We start from the raw sequence: 20,675 nt of genomic DNA on the forward strand, positions 1-20,675 counted from the left end.
TTGATGTCAGCTCCTCCCCTACCTGCTGCATATTCAACAGAGAGGAAGAAACGGAGTCGCCCATAGGCTACCGACAGCAAAGGAACTTATTCTATAGGCTAGATTATGCCTATGTCTATATTTACAGGCTGTATGCAGTATGTGCAAAGCCAAAACACAATGAAATAAGGCAACTTATGATTTCGGGGGTTTACATAGGCTATTGTCCGGTTTCATATTTGTCAGTCAACTTTTCAAAATACATTCGGGGCTACACTCAAAACATTCGGGGTTGTGCTTGCCAGAGATTTACCATAAACGTTTTTAAAAAATAAATAAAAAACAGTGGCAATGTTTAGCCATAACGGAATGCCTATAGGCTATGCATATTTTATAGTATACACAACCATAGGCTACTCTATATCATTAAATTATACAGTCTTCATATTTCAACCAACTGGAACTACAACAAATATGTTTTGTATGCACTGTTGACAACCACTATCAGATGGTAAAATACGGTAAAAGACCATATTAAAGTTACATCAAGAGAGGCCTTTGCAGGAGCGATGGCCAACAAACATGTTAAGAAAAACACAATACAGTTACCCACACAAAGACAAACCACCACTCAGGGTAAAATATTGCAATAAACGAACAGGAAAGTTTATTTCAATATTGAAATAAACAACATCATACAATGTAAAAAAAATAAAAAAAAATAAATATTATGCTTAACTATGTCAACAGTAAGAAGTATAACTATCAGTAAAATATAACCAAATGTGACTTCTGGCAAAACCTGATTATAGTTTTTCACCATAATTTTACTGTAAAAATAGTAAGCCTATTTATTGTCTTGTCATTAAACGTTTTCACTGCAAAGCTTTCAATACGGTAATTCCACTTTTTTTTTTATATCTAATAAACATAATTTTAAACAATACTTTACATTTAAGATATTGTCTTGTTAAATATAATATAGTTCATCACTGTATAGGGTAGGATTACTAATCAATTAATAGTTTTTACAGTAGCATTTTTTTTTTAATTTTTTTTTTGTAAAAAATAAATAAAACAATCAATGTATAGTATAGTATAGTATAGTATAGTATAGTATAGTATAGTATAGCATAGTATTGTATAGTATTGTAGTGCCTGTAGTATCATAGCGGACAAGCATTCTGAAAGTTCTCCAGCTCTAAGAAGTAAAGGACCCGCCGGGTGGGCCAAACAGTTGGAGGGGTGGGTGTAGGTGTAGTTCTCAAAGTGGGCCAAGTTCATGATTGGGTGGGCCAGGCCCCCATGTGGAGTTACGCCTGATTATTTCTCTTGTTTACTTAACTGAGGTCTCATGGGACAGGGTGGCGTGTGGGATAGGGTGGATTTTGTACTGCACGAGAGTCATTACAAAAATAAAAAAATATCACAATACACTTCAGTGGAAAGAAATACAGTTGTGTTTTTACAGCAGTCAGCACATGTGTGATGAAATATCCAGCAGATCCTGGGTTTGTAGCTTGTACTTTTACCTGAAGATGTCGCTGTCGGGCACAGTTAAATTATATCAAAAAGTGGTAGCTGAAAACATTATCAAAAAGCCCAAATTAAATCTCTTATTTAAACATAATTTATTCAGAGCTCTTTCACAATTCAACTTTAATAAAGCAAAACAAAAAAGAGTGGGGAAAGTTTAGAATTTTGTGAATGATATTCTGCAGATATATTTCTGCAGAAATGTGAGGAGCAGAATTCTGTGGGAAAGGATTCTGTGCAGGCCTAACTTGTGAGTGTCTGTCTATATCTAAATAATAATAAAAAATAGACAACTAACAGATTGTGACACTGAGGCCACATACACACTATAATGCCACATCCACACTAATTCATTTGTATTTGAAAACTCACTGATTTTGCTACATTTACGCCACTCATCCACAATGGAACAGCGTTACCTACAACTGAAAATGAAGACTTTGAAAACACTCTCTAGTACAGCATATACATTGGATGAGATGACATTAAGAAACGGAAAACAGAGTTCTGACTTGGCTGTTGTGGTTGCTCGATTGTACAAAGTGATTGCAAGCGTATAAGGTAGGTACCTTATTTGCAGATTCTATGTATAAACAACATGTAAATGTGATGATCCCATGTTTGACATCAGCAGTTTAATCGTTTAGTGATTACAGTATTCATTTTCATCATCTTTGTCCTTTAAGTGGAGGTTCTCTTCATACAGTATGACTGTTAAATGCCCTTCCCTGAATAAGGATCAGTGCTAGGAGTCTGAGTCAGGTTAACCTCAGAGCAGATGTAATGCCTCCAAGCTCAAGTTGCAAAGACCTGCTAAACTTTTCATCCATACTAGGCAACAGTAGATGGCTGTCTACTCAGTTACAGAGCAGGGAAAGATAAGATGTGTACAGCAAATGTGCCTAGTGACTACGGCATATGGTCAATGATGGGTGTGCAAACTCAGCAGACTTGTGTCATAGTATGGACACTGTAAGGACACCGGATGACATGCCAGAATCCTATTAATTTTTACTTTCTAGTCACGATCTGAGAATAAGTATGGAATACATACGTATATGTAAAAGCTTGCAAGTATAACCCCCTTTATTATTTATACCTTGATCAATGGAAACATGTTAATCCTTCATGCTGCAAACCCCCAAATGTTCAAGCCAAATCTACATATTGCTATGTAACACTCTATACTGTAGCCTACTATTATCCCTCATTATTTGTACCAACCTGTGTAGACAGCATTCAAGATGCCCTTCTGAAAAAAAAAAAAAAAACCTGAAAACTCTGCGGCCACTGTATGCAAAGTGATCGAGGCTAATTACAGAAAATAGCTGTTTTTATCCAAAGCGACTTACATTTATATTACAGTGATGTATACATTTATAAATATGTATGTTCCCTGGGATTTTAACACACAAGTTTGGTGTTGCTAGCACCATGCAGAACCAGTTGCATCAGAAACACTAAAAGAGAGAAGAATAATTCCTTCTGACCTGGGTAAAATGTATTACATAACACGTCAATTATCTTCATTGCTTACTGAGCTTGATTTCAAGATGTAACTTGTGTGGCCACAGGAATTCATGGTGACTACACAAAGATATAACACTCACCTTAGCAAGTCATAAAATACACGTATTCTAATTAAAAGAACCACAGAATAATCCTAAGATTTCCATGTCTGACGCAGTCGAACAGTTCCTCATTCCGTCCACCCACGTTTGCAAAGGAACACTGGTTATTACTCACCTCCTGTGGCAGGTATTCATGCCCAAAATGACAGGTTATCTCACACCCGATGCCCCTGATGCTCATTGTGAATGTAGGTCATATTCCAGCCATGTATAAAGAATGTTAATAACAGCGATATAAAGGTTCCAAAATAAGGTTTCTGTCATATGTACATGAGAGTACATTATCTGTAGAGTGAGTGCTGGACATTGTATAACACTCAACTTTGTTCACAACTCTCAACTTACAACCATTTAAATGCGAATGCTTCAGTTTCATCCTGCTGTCATTCATGTGTCTCAAGTTGCAAGTAATTGCAGCTATACAGATACATGCACACATTCATTCAGTACACACGCCAAGTTTACACAGCTATTTCCGTATGTTTTCCTGTCTGAATGTAGCCACACACCTTTTCAGATTCATACATTAATGATCATGTTTTATGTGCAGCATTGAGGGAAATTCTGAATATTTTAATTATAGAGAAAGGGCTTCTTCATCTTTCCCCAGTAAGATGAAATAATGTGAATAGTAAGACCAACCCTTAGTCGCCCACATAGCTGACTGCATTCCTGCGGTTCAGTATTAGGCCTGTAAAGCCCACAGATATCTTGTATATGGAATGTACAATGTGCCCAGTACGTTTAATTATTTTAACATTATACACTTCTTGACCTTTGCCTTTAATAACAGCTTTCAGAACCCTGACAGATTAAAACAGATTTGATTTTAATAAATCTCTCATTTTAAAACTTTTAAAGGAATAGTTCACCCAAAAATAAAAATTCTGTCCAAATTTACTCACCTTCATGTTGTTTCAAACCTGTATGACCTTCTTTTGTGGAACACAAAAGGGGAATCTTAGAAAACTGTCATAAACTTATTTTCCATAAAATGACAGGTTTTTAGTTACCACACCAATCAAGCTCTGAAAAAATAAATAAATAAATAAATAAAAAAAATATATATATAAAAGCACAATAAAAATTGTCCAAAACAATTACATTTTCAAAGCATGAAATCATATGATAGCTGTGCATGATTTTCTGTGAATAATGACACTGTAAAGACTTCGGAAGAATTGGACTATAATGCACAACATCAGGGTGAGTAAATAATGACAGCATTTACATTTTTGAAACTATTGAAGCACTTTTATTTCTCTAGCTAGTCAGTCCATAATATATTCAATGTAATGTATCAGGAAAAATATTTTCAGACTCCCTGGTTCCTTGAATTTTAAACAATTAAGCAAGTAAAGCAGAGACATTAAGAGGCATTTCTAAACTGTAGAATGCTTAAGAATACTCACACAGTACCAAATCACTGAGGAAAGATAAAAGATGTGCTCATTAAAAGCTTGCACATTAAAAAAAATGTGCAAGCTATGGTAAAAGACATCTCAACAACCCACAACATTACTTTGAGGTGCACTGAAGTGAGAAGAGACACTTTCAGTCTTCTTAGCATCATGGGGCTTTCAGCTCCAAACAAGTGCTTAAAAAGTGGTCAAACTGTGAGACAAATAACACATCTATCCCTCAAAACTCATCAGACAAGAGAGAGGAGATTGAAAGCAGGAAAGAACAAAGTGGAAAACAGGAGCGGGAACTATTTGTGTTACAGGTCCTTTTACTTAAAAGAAAGAGAGCCCTATATAGAGTGAAACTTTGAATTTGGAAGGTGAAAAGAAAGTCCTTTTGTATTCAGTACCACTGAGGAGATTCATTCATATGTAAATGCAGTCCAGTCCTGTATATTAGCTGGCCAAATGAAGAATCCTTTCTTGACTATCTGAACTGACAAGTGTCTGGCTAATGGATTCTGAGGGGACTCAATGTTGACAACTGCAACACCTTTAAAATCAAATGATACATTAAATGCGTCAAAGTTCTGATTTATCCAGAGGTTAGAGGTCACAAAATTGACAGGTAATCACATATGTTCTGAGAAATGCAGACATCGCATACATTTTTTATATATATATATAAAAAATAAAAAAAACGTGAGCAAACGGCCCACACAATGATTGTATAACAATAGCATTTACCATTTTCCCATGCTCCAAAGCTCTAGTTCACACAAACAATAAAAATGTTATTGAACTTATTATAATTATGAACGTTTCAACGCACCAGCTCGCGAACTTGTTTTTATGAATGTTTTCACCTGTTTATCATGTATATATTCCTCTTCATTCCTCACTACTTCACAGGTTTTTCTCTAAATGTTTAGTCCTGTTACCAGTCATCCAACATTCTCTGTATACTTCATTCATTTAGCGCTACATTTTGAGCAATACGCCGCTCTTCTATGTTTAGCTGTTTATTTCCCAGTGATTCTTTGCTTTGTTTTTCCTTGTTGTCTTCCTAGCAGCCAATCTCTGCATCCCTTTTTTGGACATGTCTGCTGTGTTAGATGCTCTCACCCTCATTCTCTGTGTGTGTGTGTTACCAGCCCAGTGTGTACCTCCAGCTGTTTTGCCAGACACAGAGACCCTTTCGGCATCAAGCCGGCTGACTGCATGCTCTATACCCGAGCTGAGCATTCTCATCGGCTCATACTCAGCACCCTGGGTGGATCTGAACCAAGTCTGTGTCACCACAAGGGGCTCCACCATCTTCATTATCTGTGTAATTTTCCTGTTTTTTTTTCAACACCCAGGAGGGTCTCTATGTTTTCAAATAAATCTAATTAATTGCATCTGCTATTGGGTTACGTGCCGTCATTGATTTTGACACTGTGAGCTTGTAGTCACAGCAATATAGGACGACATCTTGCCAATGAGTTTTAAATCAATATTTCCAACCCAGCATGTGAGGTCCTTGACATGCAACACACTGACCACAATGACACACAACAATCTTTTTGGAAAAAATCTTTTTAGAAATAGATTCATCTAAATGACACAAAACCCAAAGGCACAAACACAACACCACCAGTGCAAAAACAGTAATAATAGGCAAATATTAAGACAATAATTCACAGTTTTTATTCATGCCACAGTGCATGCTGAGGACCTGACATCACATGCACATTTGGTCAAGGCCAACAAAAGGTTTTTAATTTGTCCCAACACAAATGAATTAAGTGAACATCCATTTTACAAAATTAAATAGATTACAGACAGTGAAATTAAGCTGTGACAAAAAAATTATAATTGTTTTACATTAGCTCATTTTAAGTAACTAAACTCAACATGGAGCAAAAATAAATTTGAGTGTTCTAATCAAAAGAAATTGTTGTGTTTGAGAACATTGTATACTGACCATAAAAGCATGCATGTACTGTAAATGCCAGGTGTTTGGACATGACAACTCATTCATATTTTATGTTTGGAAATGCCTTTATTTGAAAACGTGGAAAATAATACTAATAAAGTATTATATTGATCACTCTCCTTTTCTCTTTTTAGATTGTGTTGTTCACAAGTCTTGGTTAAGTCTTAAGTGTTTTTTTGTGACTGTAGTGCAAACCAAGTCTGAGTCTCATTTCTACCCATCAAAACTTGAAATATATATATATAAAAAATGGGAATTGTTTAGTGACTTGAAATGTTGAACAAATCAAAACTACCAGACACCATTTACCCAGATTACAGTTCTGCACACTCTGGTCATTCTCTCAACATACTTAATGCTTTTTAAAGAGTATTGAAGAAAGACTACCCAGTCCAACTCTCCCATTTATAAATCAAATCTATAAAACTAAGTTGTGAAGTTCACAATGATCTTAATATTGGTTAACTGCTTGATTGGTTTTGACAAAACATAATGGCTGGCTTTATTAATTTATTAACATAAATATGGAAAAATAATACACAGTGAATCGTACACAAATTATTTTTAATATGGTACTCTACATTAGAAGTGCAAATACATGTTTATAAACCATTAGAGGAGTGAGTGTAACTCAAATCTTCCTTTATCATCTTAAATAAAATACATTCTATCTTGTCACTGATATTACAAATATCACAAAAGATTATTTTGTATAAAATCCTTAGATATTATTTTATTGGAGTGGTGGTGGTGTAGTGGTCTAAGCACATAACTGGTAATCTGGTAATCAGAAGGATGCTGGTTTGAGCCCCACAGCCACCACCATTGTGTCCTTGAGCAAGGCACTTAACTCCAGGTTGCTCCGGGGGGATTGTCCCTGTAATAACGGCTCTGTAAGTCGCTTTGGATAAAAGCGTCTGCCAAATGCATAAATGTAAATGTAAATTTAAAAACTCAGAATTTTTTTAATTAATTATTTACATAGTCAATACGACAATGGTTAAGCCTAAAGTGTAAGACAAACATGAAGAAACTTAAGTGAGTGAATAATATTTTAAGCTTCAAGAACAAAGAAAGGTTGTTTTAAAAAAACAAACACTTCTGTTCCTTGTAGTGCTAAAATTCAATCAACACATTAGAAAAATGCCACACCCACTTAACAATGTTTGCTATTGGCTCTGTAACACTATCATATATTTATAGTTGATATAAAAGAGGTCTACATGAAGAATTAACCATCAATACAAGTTCTACACTTTAGGCATTGATGACCTTTGTCACTGTTTATCTCAGGATTCAAATGCTGTTCTAGTTTGTGACTGCATGAGAAGATTAACAAACAGCAGAGACAACCTTAGTGTTAGCATATTCAATACAAAGATTGATAACAAAACGCAATATGTTAAAGTTTTGCAGAAAAATAAGCGCATTAACTGTTTGGGAAGCTGTGTTAGGCTGTGAGGTCTCAGCATTGTAGACTACAACAATACTGTACATCACAAAGAAACACTTTTTAATAGGTGAAATGTGTATGTTTTTGGATGTTAAAATACTTTCTACTAACCAAGCCTAATATTTCGAGACAACTTCAAGCAAGGTTACATGATAAGCATTGAGCATTTGAAAGTTGGTTACCCCCAAAGTGTAAAGCTGTCTGTTATTTTGAGAATGCCAACCAGCCTGACACAGCAACATTGGCTCAACCAATGGCCTGAGCTTGGGGCGGGATTATCTGTAAATCCAACCAATAAATGACTGTGGGAGTGTTCAGAAAACCTGTTTGCAATTCCTTTCACATTTAAACCCATTTAAAACCCCCAAAAGCAATAGTTCTTTCAATGTTTTATGAATTTCATAGTAAATCTTTGTGCATTATGAGACAATATCTCCTTGAATCCACCATCTCAACTCTGAGACCAAGCAATCTTTTGCAGAGCAAAAGATAAATGTGTACAAAAACTGTTTCTTCTATGTACTGCAAAAGTGCAAGAGCGATACAGCTTGATGAAAAATGTTAATATAACTATTCTAAACAACAAATATTCTGAACTACCAGTGTTTGATTTATTTTGCCATCGCAAGGTAAGGCATTTGTTAAATTAGTAAAAATGGAAAAACTTCTGATGCATTCTCACTCACTTGGCAATACGATTTGGCTTAAGTTGAGAGAATTTAGAGCAAAGTTCAATGTTATTGCTGATAATGTTTTGAGAGAGCAAGATCCTGTGAGGGGTGAGCAAGGTTATCCCAGCAGAACTCTTTGAAGGCGGTCAGCGGGCACACTGTGGTCGTCGTCCGAGTCAGCGTCACTCTGAGGATTGGAGCTGCAGGGAGAGGTGCATTCTGGGGAGCACAAGTAGTGCATCAGGGGTAGGCGATACTTCCCGCAGAAATCCACAAACTTGATATGACGGACGCATGAGTCAAAATAAACACCTGGATATGAGATGATTAGATATACTCTGGTTAGAAGCAAATTTTACATTACAATATGATGTTCAATTTTAATTACTTGCATTGATATAAATCAGTGCTGTCAGCGATTACATTTTTAAATCACAATAAATAGCATCATTTGTTTGTAGTTAACTGTGATTAATCACAGATTTTGAAAGTGCTGAAATTTGACTCTTGTCAAAATTCAATTATTTCCATCTTAGGAAAAAACTAAACAATATGTAACAATTTAATGCTTTATTAACATTTTACAAACAAAGCCTTCCACAATATAAAGACAATGCACTAAAATTGCAATGCACAATTCAAGTAACATTAAACATTTCCCAAAGTCTAAGTGGATGTTTGAGTAATTGAAATAACTAGTTTCCCCATAGGTTGCATATTCATTGCAAAGGGTATTAAATCTCTTAATCGCTCATCCTCCACAATATTAATCTGCTGGTAGACTGTGGCTTTCCACTTTCCTACAGCAATCATGAAGCTGCGTTTGCTAGGCATTAATACGTTGCTTTGGTTGTCATTGCTACATCATCTATCACATTTTTGGGAGTGACACCTGTATTCCGTACATACACAAACCAATAATTAAGGGCATTTAAATACCGTTGTTAGTCCCAAAACTTTGCAGTGAGTATATGGTCTTATTGTTTCTTTTTAAACCTAATTTCTCCCAACTGATCTAATTCTTTTAATCTTTTTTCTCCCACCTGCACACTTGGGGTTGGGGCACTTGCTGGCCATGTCGAGATAGTTGACCAGGTTGGTTGGGAGGTCTTGATGAGAGTACAGAAGGTTCCTACTTTTGATGGCGCGTCCAGACAGCTCCAGTAGTGATGGGGGGTCATATGTCATGTCCTTGACGAAGCGCACGACTAAGGGGTTGCCGCGGAGACTGAGCTCCTTAAGATGCACCAGGCTCAGGATCTCTCTTGGAAGATAGGTCAGCAAGTTATTATGCAGACTAAGAGAGCGCAGAGAATGGAGTCTGTCAAGATAGAAGATAAAAGACCCTGATTAAACATTTAACTAATATTTTAGGGCAGAGGTTGCAGGAAAGAAATGGCAAAAACACCATTTAATCATGCATAGTTAGAATATAAAAATAAACAGGCTTATCAACTTTAAAAATGGATCATATCTTTTGTTATTGACGTCAAAGCCGGTGTCCTATAAAACTCTACTGAATTTTGACGCAAAAGTCACATGGTAGATGCAAATTAGGCAAATGCCAAGATTCTCAAACCATGCATAAATCTATGAAAGGTAATATAACAAATTGGTCAATTAAATATACATTAAACTTCGATTCACTTGCAATGACAATTAACATGGTTTGTGCTGACTGAAATCTTATTCATGTTTTTATTAACATAATGGCTGTCCATTTCTCATATTCAGCAGCTTGTTACAACATTTGGCCCAGGTTCATTTGTTAGGCTGGTAAGTTACATTTCTGATGTTTTTTATGCATTTACAAAATTGTCAGCCTATTTCATGTTGATTTTGCATATTGTTGGGCTTATGTAGTTCATTATAATATTAAAACATTTATATTATTAATACATTTTAAATCTGATTGGTTAAAGAACAATGTGTATGATAAACAATTTTGATAAAGTGTTAAATTGATACTTGATGCTTAATGTGAAATTTGGGTGCCCTAGAGAGCACACTTGGCACTTCAAAATGAAGCATGGGCACAGTAAATATTAGAGATGTGCAAAATAACAAATTTTCATAATCTACTAGTCGGTCAGTTGTCTGAAAAACTAGCCAACTTGTCAGTGTAAAGGAACCCAAAAATATATAAATATGCTCAGTTTTGTTCACGTGACCTCAATCAGACCCGTTTCAGATGGAAATTTGGATGCCAAGCGCAGTGATTCAACATGGTGACTAATGGATTTTCAACAAATAAATAGACTAAAGAACTATAACGTCTGATTGCACAAAGCTATCAATTAAGAAAAGTAATAAGAAAAGCTCCAACAAAGAATGACAGAAAACGTCTGACAGTGATCGTCTTGAAATGTATTGTCGATGCAGGGCTTTGGTGTTACATCAGCACATAAAAAGACTAAGCATAAAGCATTAAAGAGACGGAAATACTTGCAGAGGGTTTTACTGTGCTGACTGTATTTCACTGTTAAGTACCCCCACTAATTGACTAGTTGGTTGTTGAACCACTAGTTGATTAGTCAACCACCCTGGAACATCCCTAGTACATATCAATACAAACCTGTTGAGTTGGGGTGGGATGCTCTGGATGCGATTATCGCACAGAACCAGGTAATTGAGGCAGGTCAAGTTAGCTAGTTCAGCAGGGATGGAGGAGATCTGGTTACCACCCAAATACAATAGCTCCATGCTAGAGAGAGAAAATGGGTTTTTATAATCAGTTTTATCACCATTGTGATTATAAATGAAAGCACACTATGTGCAAACAACACATGTCAAAAATAGATTAATGCATCAGTGACAAAATTAGTTCAATAAGACCACATTTATACCAGCCAGATTAGTTATTGTTACATGCAGTGTTCCCACAGTTTTTGACCAATTAATTTCCATGACTTTTCAATGGAACTTTTTAATAAGTGATTAATGGAAATAGATTCTCAAATTATTAATTTAGACTGATATGTGAACTGTTTTGATGGATTCACTGAACGGAACACAAGACTCAAAAAATATTTTTCTCTCAAATCTTATATCTCTATGGTTTGCCAGTAAGTTTAACTCTAGACGAGAGCAATATTAAGCCAATTACTGTGTTTCCATCCAAATATTTCTATGCAAAATTTACATTTGTACTTTAAGAAAACCTGACAGGAAATGCTTCATGAGCATTAACTCTCAAAATTCACTTTATGCGCTATAGGCATTGGTCAAAATGCACATTAAGGTGATAGAAACACTTTATTTGCAAAATGACAACGTGTTTTGACCATTTGTGTACGATACTGGTGTACGGTAGCTTGATGCGACTGGCCCAGCAAAAGGTCCGAACTTGACACACAATTCTTCAAACATAGCTCTTGACATTTAGTATTTCACCCACAGATGTTCATTAAAATGTGTCCTCACTATCTGCCAGAGCAGATTTGGGTGCAGGCACTCCCACGTATACAGAGGCTGATGGTGTATGGGCATAGCAGCCATTTAAGCCTACATTATATTAAATATTTCATTCATTTTGTGGTGTCTCTTGGCAGCTTTAATAAAACTATGTACAAATGCTCCAATAACGCAAATGCAACTGTCCCCGAAGCAAGGAGGTCATTCAGCAGTTTAATCATGACAAGGTGGGCCCCCTCAAAATAATGCACATGACGTAGTGGACAGAAATGAATAATGATAGTCACATATTTGGAAATGCAGAAGAAATCAAACACTGGCATTTAGCAAAAGTAGGTTGTAAGGAAACAGTCAAAACAGATCAAGGTTTAATGATAATGGAGAGATCTTCTGCTAACATCTCTTTTTGTTGTGTCTGTGTTAACAAACACTTGTGTCCTAGACAACACACGTCCAATGAAGCCCAAAGACTATAGAGGGCTTCACACAAAGAATGTCCTCCTCTCCTAAATCTTATTACTGTCAAAATAGCTGTGAATAATTAGACAATTGGGGAAAGAGAGAGAGAGAGAAACTTGAGAGAGATTTTCAACCATTTAACACAACTGGCCCTAAGGAGAGGCATTCATTTTTGCTTCAATACCTTATTCCCTATGCCAATCCATCCTGGCTTAGTCTCTGCAATTACCACAGTAGACAGAGACGGCAAAGGGAAAAGAGGCCCAGATCACTCAAAAAGGACCAACTCTGTGTGTAATGTGGGCCAACAGGGCAGATATTGCTTTATGATGGGATGGCACCCAGCCACGTTGGCTTCAGCAAGCTGTGCTGTTCCAGCACTGCGGTCACCATTCCTCTGCAAAACTGATACTGCAGCCTGCAGATCTACATACCATTCACATGCATTGTCACTGCAGGGCAGCCAGGATAAAACAAAGCCCAAATGAGAGTATTTTCTCTGGTTAGTTTAGAAAATAAGCACTTGTCATTACAACAGCTGCACTTCAATATAAGCAGATGATAAATATTTTTTATCGTTTTTAACATACTTTAGCACATGTGGTTATGCTAAAAGTGCCATCCCCAATGCGATCCCTTACAAAAATCAACTGCAGTTAAACTGCAGTCTGACTGAAGTAGTAAAAGTGCAGTTTTGTGTAGTACAATGTTGTTGTACTACATTGACAAACTGTACTGCACTTACAATGCCTTTAAACTGCAGTTCTGATACAGTGCACTACAGTACAATTGCAGGTCAGTGTAGTACTATTACAGTTCAGTGAAGTATACCTGCATTCCACACTGGCATAACTGCAGTACATTGCAAAATAATCACAGTTCAGTGAAGTACATTTTCAAATCAATGCAGTACAGTTGTAGTTTGTGTAGTTCACCTACAGTTCAGTGCAGTTAAACAGCTGCACTGCAGTATAAATGGAGCTTCAATTGCAAATGTAGTTTTCACATTGAACAAAACCGCAGATCTAAAGCATCTAAACTAGGGCTGTTGAAATTAAGGCATGCAATTAATTTACATTTGACAAATAATTTTTTTATGGGTAATTCCCAATTTAACAGATTCTGGCATTGCACTCAGATATGTGTGAGATCTAAACACTAGTTGCAACAGGGCGAAACCTTTGCAATGTAACCGGGTTGACCTCAAACAAACACACAGCATCAAAGTGATGGAGTGATTTTTTTAATGCAAAACAAACCCAGACGCAGCAAACTAAAGACTCATTCACATGACTCAGTGGAGTGAAGCAGCCAGCATTTCCTCTTCGCCTTCCATCTTATGGAAAGAAAATTTGCATGGCTCCTCTGTGATAAAACTGGGCCCCCCTCCCCCCTGTCCTTTCTTCCCGGAAGTGCATGACGAGCTGACGCGGTGGTGGAGGTCATCGCCCGGATGTGACCTCTGCTCCCTCTGCTCTCACTACCGTGGATGGCGGGGCAGCCCACGGTTACACGGAGGTCCCGCAGGTGGATAGAGCTGTTGCGATCCACCTGTGCCCTGAGAACGCCGCCGCCTGACAGGACCATCCGACTTGGCTACGCGATTCAGTTCGCCCGGCTCCTGCCCCGTTTCAGCGGCGCGGCACATACCGTGTGTTAATCACCCCTTCTCTGCGGACAGGAGTCCCCATACACCAGAAGTCCAGACGTGTCGTGGTCACCACAGACGTCTCTCAACTGGATTAGGGCGCTGTGTGCAACGGGCATGCAGCCGCTGGTTCCTGGACGGGGCCCCGACCTGCATTGGCACATCAACTGCCTCGAGTTATTGGCTGTATTCCTTGCCCTGCGGAATATTGTCCCGCTAGTTCGGGGCAAGCACGTCTTGATTTTATGTATGCTACCACAACGGTAGCATACATAAATTGCCTCGGTGGCGTGCTCTCTCGTCATATGCCAAAACTCGCCCGCCATCTCCTCCTTTGAAGTCAGCCGCAACTCAGGTCGCTGCACGCCACTCACATCCCGGGAGACCACGACGCGGTGTCGCGACAGGTTACGCTCAGCGGAGAGTGGAGGCTCCAACCCCAGGTGGTCCAGCTGGTCTGGGACCGGTTCGGCATGGCACAGATAGATCTCTTTGCCTCCCAGGACAACTCCCATTGCCCACTCTGGTACTCCCTAATGGAGGCCCCTCTCGGCACAGACACGTTCACAGTTGGCCCTGGGGGCTGCGCAAGTACGCATTTCCCACAGTGAGCCTTCTTGCACTGGTGCTGTGCAAGGTCAGGGAGGACAAGGAACAGGTCACCTTAGTGGCTCCTTACTGGCCCGCTCGGGCTTGGTTCTTGGACCTCACCCTCCTCGCGACAGTGCCTCCCTGGCAAATTCCCCTGAGGAAGGACCTTCTTTCTCAGGGATGGGACATCCTCTGACACATGCGCCCAGACCTCTGGAACCTCCACATCTGGCCCCTGGACGGGACGTGGAAGACTTAAGCGGTCTACCACCTGCAGTTGTAGACACGATCAACCAAGCCAGAGCTCCCTCTACCAGGCAGCTTTATGCCCTCAAGTGGCGTATGCTCACAAATTGGTGTTCTTCCAGATCTTAAGACCCGCAGAGATGCGGTCAGTGCTTTCATTCCTGCAAGAGAAGTTGGAGGGGAGGCTGTCCCACTCCACCTTGAAGGTGTATGTCGCTGCTATCACAGCCCACCATTACGCAGTGGACGTAAACGTCAAGTCCCTTGGTAAGCACAACCTGATTATCAGGTTCCTTAGAAGCGCCCGGAGGTTGAACCCTTCCCGGCCAAGCCAGTTCCCCTCCTAGGATCTCTCAGTGGTCCTCTAAGGCCTTCAGAGACCCCCCTTTGAGCCGCTTGATTCAGTCGTGCTCAAAGCCCTCTCCTTGCAGACGGCCCTCCTGATCTCTGTTCTATGTCAGCAACACTTGCCTGGAGTTCAGTCCGGCAGATGATCACGACATCCTAAGACCATGACTGGGCTACCTGCCCAAGGTTCCTAGACCCCCTTCGGGGACCAGGTCGTGAACCTGCAAGCAAGCTGCTCCGGGAGGAGGCAGACCCAGCCTTCTTGTTGCTGTGTTTGGTACGTGACTTGCGTATCTATTTGGACCACACGCAGAGCTCTAGAAGTTCTGAGCAGCTCCATTTCCTTGGCCTTCCAGACTCAGGCTGTGCCTGCCCCCTTTCGGGTCCGAGCACACTTGACAAGGGGTAGGGCTCCGCGGGCTTAGTTCCCTCCTCAGGCAAACTCCCCGTGATGTATTTTCCATGGCTGAACGACTGCCTTCCCAGACGCATTTCATAGCGCTAAGATAGCCCCAGTCGCTTCACACCCTATGCGAGAGACATAGAGAGAGAAAAGGCCGCCGTTGCTGGGCTTGCTCCCATGCTGGTCATGTCACCTGTTCCCGTGCAGGTACTGGGAACCTAAGAGCGGTATATGACACCTTTTATAGGGGGAGTTGGGGAGGGTTACGTGCGGCCGACACAGCTGCTTCTAGCACGCAACAGCCTGCTTGCACCTGGCAAGCAGTTCACGTAACACGGTTTAGTGCATGCCGTTTTTAAATGGGACCCCTTGCGTCACTACAATCGACACAAGGTTGAGTGAGTGACAGAAGGGGAACATCATGGTTACTGTTGTAACATCCGTTCCCTGATGGAGGGAATGAGACGTTGTGTCCCCCTTGCTATGGAACTATTCCTAACACTGTAATGCAGCATACATTATTCTTGGCTCCTCAGTGCAAAAACCTGACTGACAGACGCACACCCACTTCCTTTATACCCGTATGTCCGGGGGAGGAACATGCAAAAGTTTTCTCAAGTTCAGAGGCAAGCGCGGCTCCCAAGGAAGACCCCTTGTGTCACTACAATTGACACAACGTCTCGTTCCCTCCATTCCCAACCATGACGTTAATATGCACGTGAGTAATAATTAAGGTTAACACTAATAAGGTACAGAATGAACTGAACAGCATAAGGAGAGTTATTAGGTAAAAAATTATGGAGAGCGTTAAAAAAGCATGATCATATCATCGAGTCAGAATGACCTAATTTTTTTGTACACATTGCACTTTGTTCAGAGCACAAGCTTTAAACAACTTTTGAAGTTGCATAAGCCAGCATGAAGTAGAGCATGAAAATGTCACATTACTGGTTATTCCTAATGAAAATGGTCCCTGTGTCAGGCCTGTTAATAATATTCTGCCGTTTTATTCTCTTTTCAAGAATAGAAAGCATATGTATTAGTGTGGGACCAGCATCCAAATGTGAATGTGAAGTGAGGGTTTGGCTCATATACACTGTGACTGATCGCACATTATACTTCAAAAGATTCATTACCATACTCATCCTTTCAGACTAGTTGAGTAACTTCATGTTGACTACATATCCTGTTTCACCTACATTTTTTGCCTGGCCTAGCTCTACCTCTAAAAATGTTGTGTAATATGTTGGATTGATTTTCATATGTTAATCAAAACTCACTCAGAATACCAAGCAGCTCCTTTCACAGAACACATGTGCTGCCTTCACTTTCATCAAATAACCGATAATCAATCAACATTGTAAATGACCACAATGAGTGAGACAAACCAAACCAATAGCACAAAACAACACAGTATACATAAATCCTTTGATGTATGTGCTTTTGTTTTCCCACAAACAATTGTCACTTCCAGGAGGATGATGTCATAAAGAAACTGACTTTTAGAATTACAAAAGACTAACAGGAAGAGATTTTGAGAACACATGAAAAAAACAACAAATTGATTATCAATTAAAATAATAGAAAACGTCTCCGGTTACATGTGTAACCTTGGTTCCCTGAGATGAAGAACAAGACAAGACACTGCTGTAAGCACTATGAGGAAGTGTCCTTACACGACCTCGTTGAAACCCTTATACAATCACGACAATCTTAAGATTGGCAATGGTGTCCATTACAGGGCGGAGGGCGGGGATGGGTCGTGATTATACACACCCGGTCCCTTATCAGGCTAATTAAGCCTCCGAGAGGGATAAAGGCTGATTGCGGATGGTGGTGCGACGAGTCATGTGTGTGTGTTAGTCTTTTGTTTAAGTTAATCATTAAAATATAGTTTATATCGCCAGGCTGGTTCGCGCCTCCTCCTTTCCATTGAACTGCTTTACGGTGTCTGAGCTCTGCCCTTTTTGGCCCGCTGTAGGCCTATATAAGCGGGCGCTCGGTCACCATTTCTTCAGAATTTTCTGACAGAGGGAAAAGAGTGAGTCACTCGTATTATAAGACTCTGAAGTAGTAGTGCAGACAGCTTTTGCAATGTCTCGTTCCCTTAATCCCAGGGAACCAAGGTTACATGTGTAACCGGAGACGTACACTTTTGATTCAGTTCACTCGTCATTGCTGCAAGCACTATGGGGAACAATATCCCATCATGCCACACTATGTGACATTACACTCTCAGAGATATAAGACTAAATAGATATAGTTATAAGGAGTCACAGGCCGCAGGCCGATGACTTATAAGTCATATTGAAGAGTAAATGAATAGTCCCATGTGGCAGATGCCAGATGGAAACTAATGTAGTCTGGGATCTATATGAACCATATAGATATACACAGTATCGATTATTAACCTTCTCACAACAAGGTTGGGAAAGTAGGTTTATTTCTTATGGGAGTGCTTATGAGTTAAAAGGAAGTCCAAAAGCATATAATAAGTGGTTGTGTTGATTCTAGTTGGTAGCCCACCTGTAATAAGGCAGTGGGCTCACCCGCTTGAAAGAAGTGATCTATACAGAGAGAAAATTCAGACAGAAATGGTGACTGAACGCCTGCTTATACAGGAATACTGCAAGAGTGGGGCTCATACACCATTGCCAAGCAGAAGATTGGTGTGATTGTATAAGGGTTTCAACGAGGTTGTGTAAGGATTATATATATATATATTGCATGCCCAATTATTAGGCAAGTGAGTATTCTGATCTTATAATTATTTCATGCACATTCTTCAACTCCAAACCATATAAATTTGACTGCTTATTGGATTCAATCATTTTCAGGTGGTATGTATTTGTGTAATGAGTGAGGGTGTTGTGAATGTGACCAACACCTTATATCAAGGTGTGCATAATTATTAGGCAGCTTCATTACCTCAGGTAAAATGGGACAAAAAAGAGATTTAGCTGACACTGAAGTCAAATATTGTAAAATACCTTTCAGAAGGATGCAACACTCTTGAAATAGCTGAACTATTGAGATACCTTTCAGAAGGATGCAACACTCTTGAAATAGCTGAACTACAGGTGTATATATATATATATATATACACACACACACACACACACACACACACACACACACACACACACACACACACACACACACACACACACACACACACACACACACACACACACACACACACACACACACACACACCCACCTACCCCTGGTGGACAAAAGTTTGGAATATTGTACAGATTTTGCTGTTTCGGGAGGAAATTGGTACTTTAATTCACCAAAGTGGCCTTCAACTGATCACAAAGTATTCTCAGGACGTTATTGATGTAAAAAAAACAGCACCATCACTATTTTAAAAAAGTACTTTTTTTTTTCAAATCTAGACAGGCCCGATTTCTAGCAGCCATCACTCCAACACCTGGTCCTTGAGTAATCATGCTAAATGTCTAATTTGGTACTACAAAATCACTTGCCATTATATCAAAAACTGCTAAAAGCTATTTGGTTCATTAAATGAAGCTTAACTTTGTCTTTGTGTTTGTTTTTGAGTTGCCAAAGTATGCAATAGACTGGCATGCCTTAAGGTCTATATTAAGTAAAAAATGGCAAAAAAGAAACTGCTTTCTCTGGAAAATCGTCAGTCAATCATTGTTTTAAGGAATGAAAACTATACAATGCTTGAAATTGCCAAATAACTGAAGATTTCATACAAAGGTGTACACTACAGTCTTCAAAGACAAAGGACAACTGGCTCTAACAAGGACAGAAAGAGATGTGGAAGGCCAGATGTACAACTAAACAAGAGGAGAAGTATATCAGAGTCTCTAGTTTGAGAAATAGACGCATCACATGTCCTCAGCTGACAGCTTCATTGAATTTTACCCGCTCAACACCAGTTTCATGTACAACAGTAAAGAGAAGACTCAGGGGCGCAGGCCTTATGGGAAGAATTGCAAAGAAAAATCCACCTTTGAAACAGAAATACAAAAAGAAAAGGTTATAGTGGGCAAAGAAACACAGACATTGGACCACAGATAATTGGGAAAGAGTGTTATGGATCTTAACCCCATTATGATTTTGTGGGATCAGTTAGACTGTAAGGTGCGTGAGAAGTGCCCGACAAGTCAGCTACATCTATGGCAAGTGCTACAGGAAGTGTGGGGTGAAATGTCCCTGGAGTATCTGGACAAACTGACAGCTAGAATGCCAAGGATCTGCAAAGCTATATATATATATATATATAAACCTAGTGAGCTGCCTACATAGACGGTAAATCGATGCAACATTACCTGGTTAGATTGTCTATCTCTGCTGGGATGCTTTTCAGTCTGTTTCCTCCGAGTGAAAGGGACTGTAGCTGCTGCATTTGCAAACACTGGGTCGGCATCTCTTCAAACCTGTTTCCACTCAGATTCAACACCTCCAGCTGCAGAGAGCCGAAGTCTTTAGGCAGAGAAAACTCATTTAAACGGTTATTCTTGGCTACGAGTGTTTTGAGTTTGTTCAGACGGGTGATGTCCCCACAGATGACCGACAGCGTGTTATTGCTGATGTCCAGAAACTCCAGGTTAGAGAATAAACAAATGGAGTCGGACAGAAGCGAGATTCGGTTATAACACACATAAAGATGTTTCGCGTCTTTCCGTCGTTTCTCGCTAACAATATCAAAATTTAAATTGTTCAGATTCAAACGGGACAGATCTAAAACACCCTCACCGACTTTGACCCCTTCAAACCCCTCCATTTTATTTAGCAAAAACAGTTCTAGTTGATTCCGAATACAGTCTATTTCCAACACAAAGAGCCGCCGACATCCATGTATAACCCCCGTCCGGCCTCATGGCCTCACGCACACATTACAGTCTGTGATTTATCATTCATGTTTCAGGGCTGAGCT

At 39.4% G+C, this 20,675-nt stretch overlaps 1 protein-coding gene across 1 annotated transcript; it reads right to left on the reverse strand.

The window, feature by feature from the left end:
* Window positions 1-6,238: 6,238 nt before the first annotated feature.
* On the reverse strand, window positions 6,239-20,626 carry lrrc58b (leucine rich repeat containing 58b). The gene is made up of 4 exons (XM_052142780.1): window positions 20,068-20,626; window positions 11,227-11,355; window positions 9,695-9,972; window positions 6,239-8,963 (listed from the first exon to the last, which is right to left on the reverse strand). The coding sequence occupies exons 1-4, from the start codon at window positions 20,520-20,522 to the stop codon at window positions 8,770-8,772; spliced, it is 1,056 nt and encodes a 351-aa protein (XP_051998740.1). The 5' UTR covers window positions 20,523-20,626; the 3' UTR covers window positions 6,239-8,769.
* Between the last annotated feature and the right edge of the window lie 49 nt (window positions 20,627-20,675).

Source organism: Xyrauchen texanus, chromosome 14, assembly GCF_025860055.1.
Source record: "Xyrauchen texanus isolate HMW12.3.18 chromosome 14, RBS_HiC_50CHRs, whole genome shotgun sequence".
Classification (NCBI taxonomy): Eukaryota; Metazoa; Chordata; class Actinopteri; order Cypriniformes; family Catostomidae; genus Xyrauchen; species Xyrauchen texanus.

Coding starts and splice junctions, on each gene's coding strand:
- lrrc58b (XM_052142780.1), bottom strand. CDS start 20,522: ATGGAGGGGTTTGAAGGGGTCAAAGTCGGTGAGGGTGTTTTAGATCTG. Junction 9,973..11,226: donor ATCCCACCCCAACTCAACAG/GTTTGTATTGAT, acceptor CTATCTTGACAG/ACTCCATTCTCTGCGCTCTC. Junction 8,964..9,694: donor CCCCAACCCCAAGTGTGCAG/GTGGGAGAAAAA, acceptor TCTCATATCCAG/GTGTTTATTTTGACTCATGC.